Genomic DNA, 13884 nt, shown 5'->3' on the forward strand with positions numbered 1-13884 from the left:
GGAAAGGCGCGGTAACTGTCTCACTTGTTTTTCTGCGGACACCGCAACTTGCCGCAACCGCGCCGTAAGGGAAGGGAGGAAGATGGGAGTGAAAGTGGAAAGAGAGAAAGAGGAGCCGTAGTGGAGGGCTACGGAGTAATTTCGACCACCTGGGGATCTTTAACGTGCGCTGACATCGCACAGCACACGGGCGCCTCTTCGTTTCGCCTCCATCGAGGCGCAGCCGCCGAGGTCGGGTTCGAACCCGGGTGCTCCGGCAGTAGTCGGGCGTCTTACCACTGCACCACCCCGGCGGGGCCGCCACCTCCGCTATCTCGTGCGGACAGAAGAAGAAGAGTGCCAGAAGAAAAAATAGAGAAGAGAGAAAAAGAAGAGGGAGAGAAAGACCCGCGCCGCAATCGTCCACCACCAAAGCGGTGGCTGGTGCAATGACGGCCTACAATAGATAATTCGGAGACAGGCTAGCCTCCGCCGCAAGCAGCCGTGACCTACTATCCCAGCCCCATCAGAGCAAGGACCAGTCACCCTCTTCATCCCCTCGTGGAGACGGAAGAGAAAATAGAGAAGAAAGGAAAAGAAGAGGGAGAAAAAGATGCGCGCCGCAACAGCCATCGTCAGCGGTGGCGGGTGCAATGACGGCCTACGACAGATAAAAACGGTGGCAGGCTAGCCCCCGCCGCTTGCGGCGGGGCTAGCCTGCCACTGTTAAGGAGGGGCCGGGCAGGACGGAGGGTGGCTGCTTCGGGGCCAGAAGCAGCCCTTTTTTCTTTTTTTTTTATCCGGTAGAAAATTGCGCGGCACCAGGATTTGAACCCCGGTCCTCTTGCATGCGAGGCGGATGTTCCGCCGCTGCATAAATAGCAAGTAAGAGAATATAAAATAAAAATAAATAATAAATTTTCAAATGTAAAAATTACAAAAACGTCGTGGCAGCGCTAATGCTTTCGCATTCTCCCGATGCAGTTTCTTCAGCGACCTCTAATTTTCACGTCCGTCATCCTGCATATATGTAGAGGAATGCTGCGGATTAGTTCCGACCAGCGAGGTCAATATTCGCATTTTTGTAGCACGGGCGTGTTCATGTTTCGCATATATCCGATTGAAGCCTCATGAACGGCCCCGCTAGGGTGGCGCAGTGGTTGCGGCGCTCGACTACTGTTCCCAAGGATGCGGGATGGAATCCCGGCCTCGGCGGCCGCTTTTCCCTAGTGGCGAAGAGCAAGGCGTCCGTCTGCTGTGCGATGTCAGTGTACGTTAAAGAACCCCAGGAGGTCGAAATTTCCGGAGTCCTCCTCTACGGCGTCTCAAAGCCTGGGTCGCTCATTGGAGCGTTAAACCTCACTAGCCAACGCGGTCTAAGCTCTGTACCACACCGTGTTCCATCTTGGCGACGATATAACGTACGTTACTTGCGGCTCTAATGCGTTGAAGGCGGCAGAACGATAGAACAGCCCTGAAGTTGTACGTATGCGGTTGATTATATTACCTCGTGTGGCCCGCGAAGCAGCCGATGCAATTCGAGCCGGCGGAGACGTAGCCGATGGCGTAGACCGCGGCATTCAGAACCGAGCCCAGCAGGGCACTGACGATGTGCAAGGTGGCGGCGTCCATGCCTCTTAGCTGGCGGTGGAGGGCCGGTTCGCGAACGACTTGCACGCTGCTGCGTGATCGGTCCGATGTCGTGGACCGAGACTGGGGGGCAGCTGGGAAGGAGCGAGGCGCGAGAGCCGCCCGGGTCCGCTGCTGGCAGCTAGCTGTTCTTCAGCTTTCTTTCTTTCTACATCCTTGCCCATAAAACTCGCATCACGTATTTTTTTTTTTTTCTTTGAGGTACACTCCTTGCAGATTTTGTAGAATACTGTTCAGTTTTTTTTTTAAATGCGGTGGTTTATCCCAATTGTTAAATTGGTTTACAAGAAAGGGTCCTTCCCAGTCAAAAAAATCAATGGGTCCAATTGGGAAGACCAGTCAGATTGAATTGGTTCTGCCAATCCTAAATGGGTCCAATGGGTACTGTCCAACCCAACTGGTTTCTTCACTCCCAATTGGGAAGCCCAGTTGGTTTCGTGACTCCCAACTGGGACTGAACAAACCAATGGGGCATCCCAATAGGGATTGAATAAACCCATTGGGCTAATGGGAAGCCCAATGGGTTACTTCAATACCAATTGGGATTCCTTCCCTCCCAATTGGGACGCCCATTTGAAAGGAATAGGGCTTCCAACTGGGCTTCCCATTGGTTTTAATTGATCCTAAGCAAACATTCCCAATTGGGAAAGTCAGGTCAGTGATATCCTTGACTGAGATGTGCACATATATACATACCTCTATACAGAGACAACAGTGAAAATTTTAAATTCTTATAAAAAGTATATGCTATATTAATTGATCTTATCATGTCCACTGTAAGTGCAGGCATAATTAAAAAAAGTTAACTGAATAACAAAGATGTGTTCCTGGTCCCAGCAGCACTGTTCAAAGAATGGAGTATATAAGTCTGCAATTGAATCTGTATTCCGTGTGTGTAATGCCTGCTTGTCTCTCATGATTTCTGTAAAAAACTAATTTCATTCCACAGCATTGAAATTGCATCTCCATTCTTTTTCTTTTTTTTTTCAGCTATGTGAGTTCAAACCATTTGGGCTCAATGGGTGCCATTTGAGTTCAATTCGGGAACCATTTGGTCTTCATGGGTGATCAATTATTTCCAATTGGGAGCACCAATTCATATCAAATGGTCAGGCCCAATGGGTGGTGAAAACACAATTGGTTTTTGACCAATTCATTTCAATTGGGAAATTCCCAATTGGACCCACTGAATTTTTTTTACTGGGTTGCTCAGTGTCTAACTTTTTCTATGGACACCTGAGAGAAAGAATAAACATTTATTTTATCCATAGAGTTATTTCATCCATAGGCGCTGTAGGGGAAGGCTGCGGAGTAATTTCGACGACGTGGGAATCTAATGCCCGGCTTACGCGTGCCGGGGGCGGGGAAGAGGACGCCCTTTTCCGGTGGAAATAAAAGTTTTCCAACCAACCAATCCGCCACGGTGGTGGTGTTGTTATGGCTGTAGAAAAAAGGAAAATAATATGCACGGGCTTGCTATGGCTCTGCAGCTGAGCCACCTCCGCTGCCTCGTGCGGACAGAAGAAAAAATAAGAGGGAGAGAAAAACGCGCGCCGCAACAACAGCTGTCGTCCACCGCCGTAGCAGTGGCGGGTGCAATGACTGCTTACAACAGATAAAATTCGGTGGCTGGCTAGCCCCCGCCGCAAGCGGCGTTCTACCAATGTGGTTCTTCGGGTAGTAGCCATTAGGCATTGAAGGGGTGTCCAGTAAGAGTAACGAAATTTAACCTTCAAATGGAGGAGTGGTGGTTTGTCAGCCACGTGACTCCGCTGCAGCAGCGACCGCGGCGTCACGGCCTCCGAGATCACCCCCCTTCCCCCGCGCTCCCGGAGTCCACGCTGCCACGCGTGCTCGGCTCGCATCTGTGGAACCACGTGTTTCGCTGCTCGCCTAAATAAAAGCGCGAGGTGGTGGTGGTAGAAACATTTTATTGCCATTGAACAAACAGTGGGGGCGAAGCCTCCTGCATGGCACTTGGGTGCTCCCTTACTATGTGGGAGACACCCTTATAAAGCAAAAGAAGTCCTTCAAGAGCAATCCTCTTCATAGCACTGGAGATAATCTTCCGTTGTTCTTGACTTGAAGTGTTCTTCATGAGAGACTGCCAGTAGGACTCTGCGACGTTCGGTGATGGGGGATGAGGAAAGGTGGGGCATGTAAGAAGGATGTGTATGAAGTGTCCTCGTTTGCCGCAGAGTCTGCATGCATGATGAGAAAAACTGGTCTGGGTATCGGGCATGTAGAAGTGTAGGGTATGGAGCCGTCCGAGTCTGCAAGCTTCGCCAGTGCACGGCCTGCGCTATGGTGAGAGAGGGGGCTGGGGGTGTATATTCCCTTCGTTTGTCCCGGTAGTACAAGATAATATCACGGAAAGAGAGAAGGCGCTCCCCGGCCTGTAGAGAGGGCTCCGTTTCACTAGCCCGGAATGTAAGACCTCGGGCTAGGGAATTAACCTCTTCGTTACCAGGGAGGCCGTCAGACATGAAGTCTGCGAAAGGAAGGTATGTTAGGACACAAATGATTCAGTAATATGATATGTTCCAAAATATTCAAGCCCAACAATCGACACTCGCGGACAAGGTTTAAATTTGGCGCGCTTAACTTTTAGTCAACTGGAACCATGCAGCAAGAAGATTAATGTTCGGGAATATTTTTATTGTTGCTACTGACATTGTTTTACCGTTTTTTTATAATTTGAAAACTAACTCTTTCATTATTCAAAACCGCCATGATGACCACGGATATACGGATACCGAAAGCGAAACTCGCTATCCGAACGCATTTTGCGCACGGCACAGCGAGCTTTGTGGCATGTTGATGTCGTCGACCGGCATTTGTGCCGCCTCACGCCTGCCGCGCTTATTTCACATCCGCTATTTGCTGACTTCCCGCTGTGAGCTTCGATAAAAGGTTTTGTACCTTGCAGGAGTAAACCGGAGCAAGTCCATTTATGTGCATTGCTATTGCCCGACTCACTGCCGCACGACTAGCTAGCCGCGGCAAATCGTCGCCGACGAGCATCGTTGCCACAGCTATTGTAGAGCATTGTACCATAGCTGCTGCCGGTAGTACATCTATTAAAACCGGAGTGCCGTTAGCTAGATTAGCTCAACCGTCCGCGAGACAGTTCTGCCGGTCGTCGTTCGCCGTCGGTGTGCCCGAAAGTCGAGAGATGCCGTTCAGCATGGACACCGAGAAAGGCACCGTTCCAGGTTTGCTCAGGGAATGGGACTTCAACGTGACGCCCGACGAACTGCGCGACAGGGCCACGAAAATCATGAACGAGGGTCAAAGAATCTTCGACAGGATCGGAGCTCTGCAGGGTGACGATATCACCTTCGACTCTGTGCTCGCGGTGAGTGGTGGATCAGTGCAAAATGATGACGAAGAGGAGGTGCACACAATACAGCGTCGACTTCAGTTGTTGAAAGTCAGCATGGCGTTGGTTCATGCTATCTTTATGTTGTTCTTTGCTCACTTGAGGTTTTTCGTTGATCATATGGAACACCAGATGGTCCGGTGCTCTGTTTCGACGACATACGGAACACTTCAGGCCACTCGCAAAATTTGGTGCAGATGTTTTATGTGATGTCGTAGCGTTCCGAATAGCGCTCAGTAGTAACGCATGGACGTCTATCCGCGCAGCCGTACGGCTACATAGCAAAGGAAAATTCTACTCCGTTTTGGGGGATTCCTCTGAACGTTCAGACATTTCGTTCATTGCGCGGAACAAACCGTACACACCATAAGGTACGAAAACTTTCGTGCTTGCTTCATTAAGCAGAGCACACGTATTTGTACTGAAACATTGGACCTAGCTCGCCTTATCGGCGCCTTTTTGCAACAAAGCTTTTTACGAGGGCTTTCGAACGGCGCGCACAAAGCAGTGTGGGAAACGTTTCAGTTCTTGGTCTGCAGTTCTTGTACACTCTTGAGGCAGCGCAGTTATCTTTTTTGTTTCTGGCTGCAATGGCGCTCGCCTTTCTTATAGAGCTCAGACAGGCATCCAAGCTGAGGGACTTTATCACCAAGATAATGGCTAGAAAAGATTTCTCAGGACAACACTGCTGTGGCATTTTCGCCTGCATTCTCGCTATCTACCAAAGGTGGCCAGAATCGAAATGTTGGCAGTGACAAACCTTGGCCAATGAACAGTCCACGTATCTTCACCCTTCACACAGTCTATATCTGCAAGGGTCCCATGCAGCAGCTGTGTAACAGTAAAGCAAAGACAAAAATCAAAGCAATCTTGCCTCCAGAAATACCAACTTTCGACCACGCCGCTCGGCCTTCATAGCCTGAGTTGCTTAGGAACATTAAACCCTATCAACGAACCAAACCAAAGCAGGCTAGGGGGCTGGTAGCCAACCAGCTCCACCCTCCTAAAAGGTTTTGGTCCCTGTGTGAAAGCATCAGGTTAGACTAAAAGCTTTAAAAAGAGTGAAGACATCGGAGTAATTGTAGAGAGTAAATGCAGCTGCAGCTTTCTTACATAAGGATCATCCTGTCATGTTTTGTTCTGATTTCTTGAATACTTCACTTGCAGTGTAGTATCCATGTTAAACACTGAGTTTGTTTCATTGTTTTCACCTTGATCTGGGTGTTTTATAGGATAGTTAAGCGGGTGAGTTGGAGATACATTATCGAAAAAAACAGCGTGAACAAACGGGGACAAAAGCGCTTGTTCCTGTGGTTTCTTCCTTTCGTCCCCGTTTGTTTGCGCTGTTTTTTTGGATAGTGTTTTATAGCACACGGAATGTAGCTCTTTGGTGCCGCAAAGATTAGACAGCACAAGTTGAAGTCTGGAGCTAAGCTTCCCCATTTAAAATGCAGTGTTTAATAACAATGTGTTGGCAAAAGGACTAATCTTGGCAGATTCAGATCGTATAATGGCCATTATGCCTGTAGCTATCTCTGTCTTTATACTGTTTAATGTTTCATGTTCATGACAACATTCAAGAAAGCAGCAGGTATCATTCTCTTGGTGTGCTCTAAAAAAAATGAATGCAAATCTCCTTATTGCAGGAATGAAGTAGTGTTAACTTGAAGTGCCTTTGGTTGAAATTTTCTATTTTATTGCTTAAAGATTAATAATTCCAGTAGAGCAGATAGTGCTGGTCAAGCCATTTGATTTGGCTTATGGGGTTTAATTAATGTCACAGAGCAACTCAGGCTATGAGGTACGTTGTAGTGGAGGGCTGTGAATAATTTTGACCACCTGGAGTTCCTTAATGTGTGCTGACATTGCATGAGACTAGACCACCTTCTGTTTCACCTCCTCTGAACCTGAGTTCACTGGCTCAGCAGTTGAGTGCCGTAACAACTGATTCATGCCATTAGGACAGTCAAGCCATTTGCATCGTTAGTCTGCGTTTCAGAGTTTCTGATTCGTTATCCTACAACATCCAGGTTGTCTCTCAGTGCACTGTGAAAGTAAGTGCAGTGGGAAGGTTTGATTATGAGAAATGCATTAGAACACAGTATGACTTTGGTAAATATTAATAGTATGCTTATAGGTTTTACTGTATATCTGACCTGGTATAGATTTATGAAAAAAACTGTGGAAACTGAGCTCACATTGGTGATCTAAGCATCTTGCTAACATAGCTATGATGCGTAATAATAAGAGGCAGCATGAATAGACAAGAGTGAACATAAGACAACAGTACTGGCGCTGAACTTATATCCGTCCTTGTCTATTCGTACTGCCTCCTATTATCATGCATTCTCACTAACAAGCCCAAACCAAGACTATAGCTATGACACCTGCCACATGAGGAATTATTCGCTGCACCTGCCATGGCTTGGTATGCCTGATTGCTAAACTATTTAATCAACGCAGTGAAGCTCTCCGAGCTGTTTCTGGTTGGCAGGAAATTGTACTAGATTGAAATGTTACTACTGTGATTTACGAAGTTTTCTTGTTTTTTTTCCACCATGTGATGCTGCTGGCTGAAAGTGATGTGAATTGAGTGAAAGGATTCTGCTGAAAATGGCATCAAGCCTTTCCTTTCGGCATGAACACTGCCTTTGTTTTTCGTAGTGGCTTTCTGTTCGTTAAATGCAAAAATGAAACGGAGAATGCCATTTGTGTGTGACATGTTTTCACCGTGCAGGAAATAGCGGAAGCCCACCGTCTCTTTGCCAACGAGCGGCTCTACCTGGACCTGCCAATGTATGTTTCGACCAAGAAGGAGCTTCGGGATGCCAGTGCTGAACTCTCAAACAAGCTGAATGAGTTTGAAGTTGAAATCGAGTAAGTGGACTGAATAATTAATCACCAGTCGTTTGTTGCTGCCACCCTGTTCAAGGTCCTGACTCTTTTATTGGTTTGAGTGTAAAGAAGTTAATAGATCAACAGGAGGAGGAATCTGCTGAGTTTTAAGCTGTTCTCAGTAATATTACCGAGAACGGCTGTTCAGCTGTTTTTACTGCATCACTAAGTTTGGAAACATTGTTTATGCTTATATGTACTATACCAATTTCACTTAGCTAACTTGAACGAATATTGGTTTTAGGAACACTGTTTGAAGGGAATAGCTTGCAAGGTTACTTTTTGGAATGTCCGTTTTTGATAGTCATGGGACCACTGCAGGACACCCACTCTAACCAAAGTAGTCATGTGTTCTGCTTCAGTAGGAATTTTGTTCATTGTAAAGAGGAGCTCGTGTTGCAGCGTCAAGGCCTGTAGAACTGTGGGTGCAATGAGCTGGAATTTCATTTGAACCATTCATTAATTGTGTTTCGTTTGAACCGTCCACTAAATGTGTGAGATTGTTTCTATGCCTTATCCCTTCTTTTATTACCTATATTTCTTTAAATCTCTGCTTGGGGTCAATTAAATGCAGCTAGCGCAGAAGACTGGGTTAATTGGATTGCTATGTGATGGGCCTTCGCCCTGCAGTGGGTATAGTTTGGCTGGTGATGATGATGAAATTCCTGTTTTGTGCACGTTGAATGGTACATAACAGATGCCGCTGAACATTGTAATGTGATAGTGTTAAGAGCCTTGCTCTCCAAAACATCCACCATTTTTGGCATGAACGATAAGTGGCAAGCATAATTCTGGCAGGTGGCAGGTGGCATGGCCAGTACTGATTAGTCGGTTGGGTTGTGTGTCATCGCATAACATGCAGGTTTTGCCAGCTTAGGTAGCTCCTACCAGGTGGGAATCAAACCCACCAGGGGCTTTGGATCTTGAGTCAGACATTGTACTCCTAGGTCACACTGGCCCGTTCATCTGGCTGGGTTAAAGCGGGGCTTTATATATCTATGTCAATTGGTCCTGCATGTAACGTGGTAGCTTACGGCTATATGCTAGAGAATTGTGGGAGACTATAGGGACACAAATGAAAGGATTAGGGTTTTAAGCTAGTAGCAGAGTGCATATATGTAAGTTACAATCTGCAAGGAGAGCCACAAACAGGGGCCATTAACGCTGTCACGTCATACCCTTTGAAGCAGAGCTGAAGAATCCCTCGAAATTCATTTTCCCGAAAGTTGGCTAGGAAGCGAAGTATTTAAAGAGACGTGTAAAGGATGGACAACTGGAGTAGAATAATGTTGCCACTGACCGTGGCCGATACGCATTGTGTTCACTTTTGGAGCGTAGGTAATCAGCGTCAACGAAATGTTTGTGGTGACTTGAAATGGAAGTAGTTCATCCTTTACGAACTCTGCAAACCAGGGCCATGCTTCCTATCTGGGAAGCTGTCTTCTTTGCTGTCTTCTGTACAAGTTTAAAGGTGCTGTCATTGCAGCGGGTATTTCTACGGGAAGAGCATGTGCAGAAAGTACTAGTTTATTTATTTATTTATTTATATTTATTTCAGTACCCTCAGGGCCCGAGGGCATTACAGAGGGGAGTGGGGTACAATAAAAGAAAAAAAAAGGGAAAGAACAGCAATCAGTATTAAAACAAATTTGAACAGTAGTATGGTTGAAACACATAAGCAAGTTACAGCAAAATAAGAATACAAATTATTAGCTATTGACATAGACGTATGAGCGAATTGTATAAGCACACAAAATATACCACGTGAGCAAAACAAACAATTTTACTAGCAGGCAGGAAACAAAGTTGCTGAAATATACCATCATACACGTAATCAGCAGCACAATTCGGGGGGAAAAAGAGAAAAAAAGTTTATAAAAACAGCAGATGAACTAAAAACAATAAACAAATGGCAGTGTGGGAGAACTCAATGTTCTATGTTAACATCAGATTAGCTAAAGCAGATTTAAACGCAGAATGGTCACTCACTTCAACAACCGACGGGGGAAGGCGATTCCATTGTGCCGATGTGCTGGGGATGAATGAGTTGTAGAAGTGATTTGTTTGGCACGAAGGAATACCAACCTTATGACGGTGATCGATCCGAGCAGACATGTAGCAAGGAGGCGTAATGAATTTTCTCTTAAGGATGGGGTTATTATAGTAAATCTTATGAAATAGACAAAGACGGAATATATTTCTACGTGTGGGAGACTATAGGGACACAAATGAAAGTATTAGGGTTTTAAGCTAGTAGCAGAGTGCATATATGTAAGTTACGATCTGCACCATAGTTGCACCATAAAATGAACTATTTTTTCACCAGGAGACATAATTGTATATACAACGGTAATGTGGTTGGATTACAGAGAGTAACATTAAATTGACAGCGTTAAAGGCGCAGTTAGTTGAAAATCTGGTGTTGGCGGACATCCACTGTCGTTGACTTTGTGAACGAAAGATCATGAGCATGGAGTTACCACTGATATGACCGTGGGGCTGCCTTGCAATAGCTTGCAAGGAGCTACCAACTTGGGCGACTCCCTTCACATGGGAGAGTGTCATCAGAGATAGCCTGCCAGGACCCTTGCATTTAGGTATGTTACCCCTGGGCCACACAGCCGCGTTCATACGGGTTCATATGGCTTGGTTAAAGCAGGATGTTATATGTGGCCTGGTAGCTTATGCTATCACATCATACTCTTTAGGGCCGAGCTTAAGTGTTCCCCCGTAATTTTATTTAGTGTGTTTTCCTAACACTGATGGCTATTACGGCAAGACGTATTCAGTAACGAGTAAACAAACAACATTTTACCAATTTTAACCATGACAGTTTGGTAATGTCTTACGAATATGATCATGTATGAGTCGCATTGCTGATATTTCTTTTGTGCTCTTTTCCTGTTTGTCCCTGCATTCAGCATGCGTCCTGACATCTTTGAGAAGCTGCTAGTGCTGGAGAAGAAAGACACCAGCTCTCTGTCGCCCGAGATGAAGCGCTTTCTCGAGAGGCTCATCAAGCTCCGGAAGAGGGACGGTGAGTTTGCAAGACTGTGGCTTTCTCCACAAACAGTTTTCATTCGATGTGCAAACAATTATGGGTGGTGCTGCCAGCAGCATGCATAATCTCAGGGTGTCCAGCAGTCGGGGAAATTTTAAAGTTTTATTCGCTGGTATCCACTGAGGCAAATTGACAAATGTGGTTTGGGATATGCCATCCAAAGAGCTGAGCACAGTGAGGAAAGTGAGGAATGGTTAAATTGGTTCTGGGGGAGGGGGGGGGGGGAACGGTTCGTGCACTTTTTCCATGTATAATGCATCATATTCTGTCTACCCCCTTTTGTTTTTTTTAACTGATGAAGTGTGCTGCCTGTGCTGGCTTGTGCCATACTGGTTACCATAGGTCTCAGCATAATTCTGAGCCCAAAAGTGTTTCCATATTTTAATACATTCATGCTCCAACTTGAGCACCTTTTGTTCACTCTTGTGAGGCATTTCACCTGGCTACTGCAGCACCAAAACCATGCCTTTAGAGATTGGTGTAATGGAGCATTTGTTCTATGCAGTGTGCTGACCACTGAACCTATGTTGAAATTTAAACAAGACATAGGGCTAGGTGCTCCTTAGTTTAAGCTAAGTTAGCTCAGTCATAAGAATCTTCCTTTTTTTTTTTAAATTTATTCTGTGCTGATTACACAGCAATATTGCTATAAAAAAATGGCTTCTCAGTAGATCAAAATTAATTTATTGGAATGCCAACGGAAGAGTTTCTGGGTATGACACTGTGTTGGCCGCATGTAGGATGGCCTGGGTGTGAATTACGGGCATACTTATCCTCAGTTTTCACTTTGGCATTTGGTGTGGGTTTTGCTCTCTGAATATACCGCAAATCACTGCCCACACTTACTGTGCAGGTCTCCACCTGGATGCCGAGGTGCAGAAGGAAGTGAAGAAGCTGAAGAATGAGATCAACGAGCTTGGCGTCTTGTACAGCAAGCACTGCAACGAGGAAAACACAGTGCTCGAGTTCACCGAGGAGGAGTTGCGAGGCACGCCCGAGGACTTCATCAAGAACTTGGAGATGGTGTGTTGCAGTTATTCTTCCTGTCAAGACACAGCGGTCATTACTCGTTTTGGCCCCCCTGTATATTTATGCCGCTTTTGAGCGAAGATATTGAAGTAATAATGGGCATGGTTTCTGCAAGGAAAAAAGAGAGTCTGCTGCTGGTGCTGCAGCGTCACTTGAGCACTGAGCACACTTGTGCAGTGGTATCGATACTGCTGGTTGTCTTCAAAACGTGGTACCTCGCATATCTTTATGATGAGTAGTAAGAGGAGCAGTCTTATCACAGCTGAACAGGACTACAGGAAGGGAGGCTACCTGACGCTGTGCTGCTGTCCGTTTGTCAATCCCACCAATTATAACTTGTGCCACATGTACTGATTTGTCGATTCTTTAGGAGCCAGATCAGACGTTACAAGCTGAGAGAGCTCAAGTGCCTACTTTGTCGTATTTCTGTGCCTTTATGCCCCTCATCCAAACGTGGATGGGCGATTGCGCTCTGCGGACAGCTAATAGTGCCCCATGCAAGCTTATCCATAAAGTTCCTTATTTGCTATACTAATTAACCCGATCATAGAGGAAATTTTGTCGCAATGTGGCTACTGCACGAAGTGCCCTTGTGCATTACTTGATCCAAACGTTGGCTCTAACCAGGGCTAGAGTGTCCCTCGTCTTCTTGTTGCCTTATACCCACTAGCCCTCACCCTGTTAAGGTAGAGCTTAAATGGTGAAAACTGCCCTTACCACTGTATTCTCATACAGGACAGGTGCAATTTCTGCAAAAAGTTGTCACCTGTTATCACTCATTAGCTCTTTCCCTACTGCGTCCATTGAGCATCGTTAGCCTGCTAACAATGACTTCGCACGCCGATTTTGAACCCTTCCACGTCGCTCACGGACACGCTATAATATCTAGTGTATTAGTCGGATAACTGAAGTTTCGATTTTGATACTATTTACATTTTTCTCGTGAAGCGGCTATTTTTGACCGTGCTTCAAACACGCGGCAGCGTCTCAGTCGCGTGCGAGAATGGCGGCATCCGCGTCGACGACGCACGCTTCGAAACGTCGCAAATCTGATGACTACGCACTATCTACTATCGATTTTATCGATGACCCAAGCAGAAGCGACTCTGAAGATGCTGCCAATTATCGTCAGAATTCAGTTCCGGCCCTGCTTGCGAAGGAAACCAGCTCGGAACACCAGCGGCCGCACTCCGGCCTGCTAACGATGACTTCAAGGGCAAATTTTGAACCTTTCTGCGTCGCTCACAGACAGGCTGCACCATCTAACGTGTAGTCGAGTAACTGAAGCTTAGATTTTATTGCTGTTAACATTTTTTCCCGCAAGGTGGCTATTTTTAACGCGCTCCAAACACGCGGCAGTATAGTGGCAGCGTCTGAGTTGCATGCGAGAATGGCTGCATCTACATCGATGACGCGGCATCCACATCGCCGACGCGCACTTCAAAACGTCGCAAATCTCACGATTCCGCACTGTGTATGACCGATTTTATCGATGACTCAAGCAGCGGTGACTCTGAAGATGCTGCTTTATCATCAGAATTCAGTTCCGACCCCGATGACGATGGAAACCAGCCTGGAACATCGCCGGCCACACTTTGTCAGCCTGTTTTACATGCGTCTGGGACCACTCTGGATATTTTGTTTGTTTTGTTGGTGTCATTTAGCTCATTCCCTGGGCGTCAACATCATTTGGGCACAATATATATTGCCTCCCGCAAAACAGGGAGTGGTGTTCTGCCCAAGAAGAGAACCGGGAAGCCGTTTAGGCATGGCATTATGCAGCGGCCCTTGTTGATTGCTCAATATGCATCAAGAACACTGTTCAATACTGCACTTTTATTTTTCACAGGGAGTGGCCAATGTAATGCTCTGCATTTTGTATATCTCG

General features: G+C 46.2%; 1 protein-coding gene across 1 annotated transcript in view; it reads left to right on the top strand.

Annotated features, from left to right (window-relative positions):
- The first annotated feature begins 4418 nt into the window (after positions 1-4418).
- LOC146181608 (thimet oligopeptidase-like) overlaps positions 4419-13884 on the top strand; it is a 31625-nt gene continuing 22159 nt past the window's right edge. The window contains exons 1-4 of the mRNA XM_084576615.1: positions 4419-4987; positions 7749-7888; positions 10828-10943; positions 11821-11990. Of these exons, the coding sequence (XP_084432741.1) occupies positions 4583-4987; positions 7749-7888; positions 10828-10943; positions 11821-11990 (831 nt within the window). The 5' untranslated portion in view covers positions 4419-4582. The remainder of the gene's footprint in view (positions 4988-7748; positions 7889-10827; positions 10944-11820; positions 11991-13884) is intronic.

This window comes from Amblyomma maculatum, chromosome 8 (assembly GCF_055883805.1).
Source record: "Amblyomma maculatum isolate TAMU_Amacu chromosome 8, ASM5588380v1, whole genome shotgun sequence".
In the NCBI taxonomy this organism is placed as follows: domain Eukaryota; kingdom Metazoa; phylum Arthropoda; class Arachnida; order Ixodida; family Ixodidae; genus Amblyomma; species Amblyomma maculatum.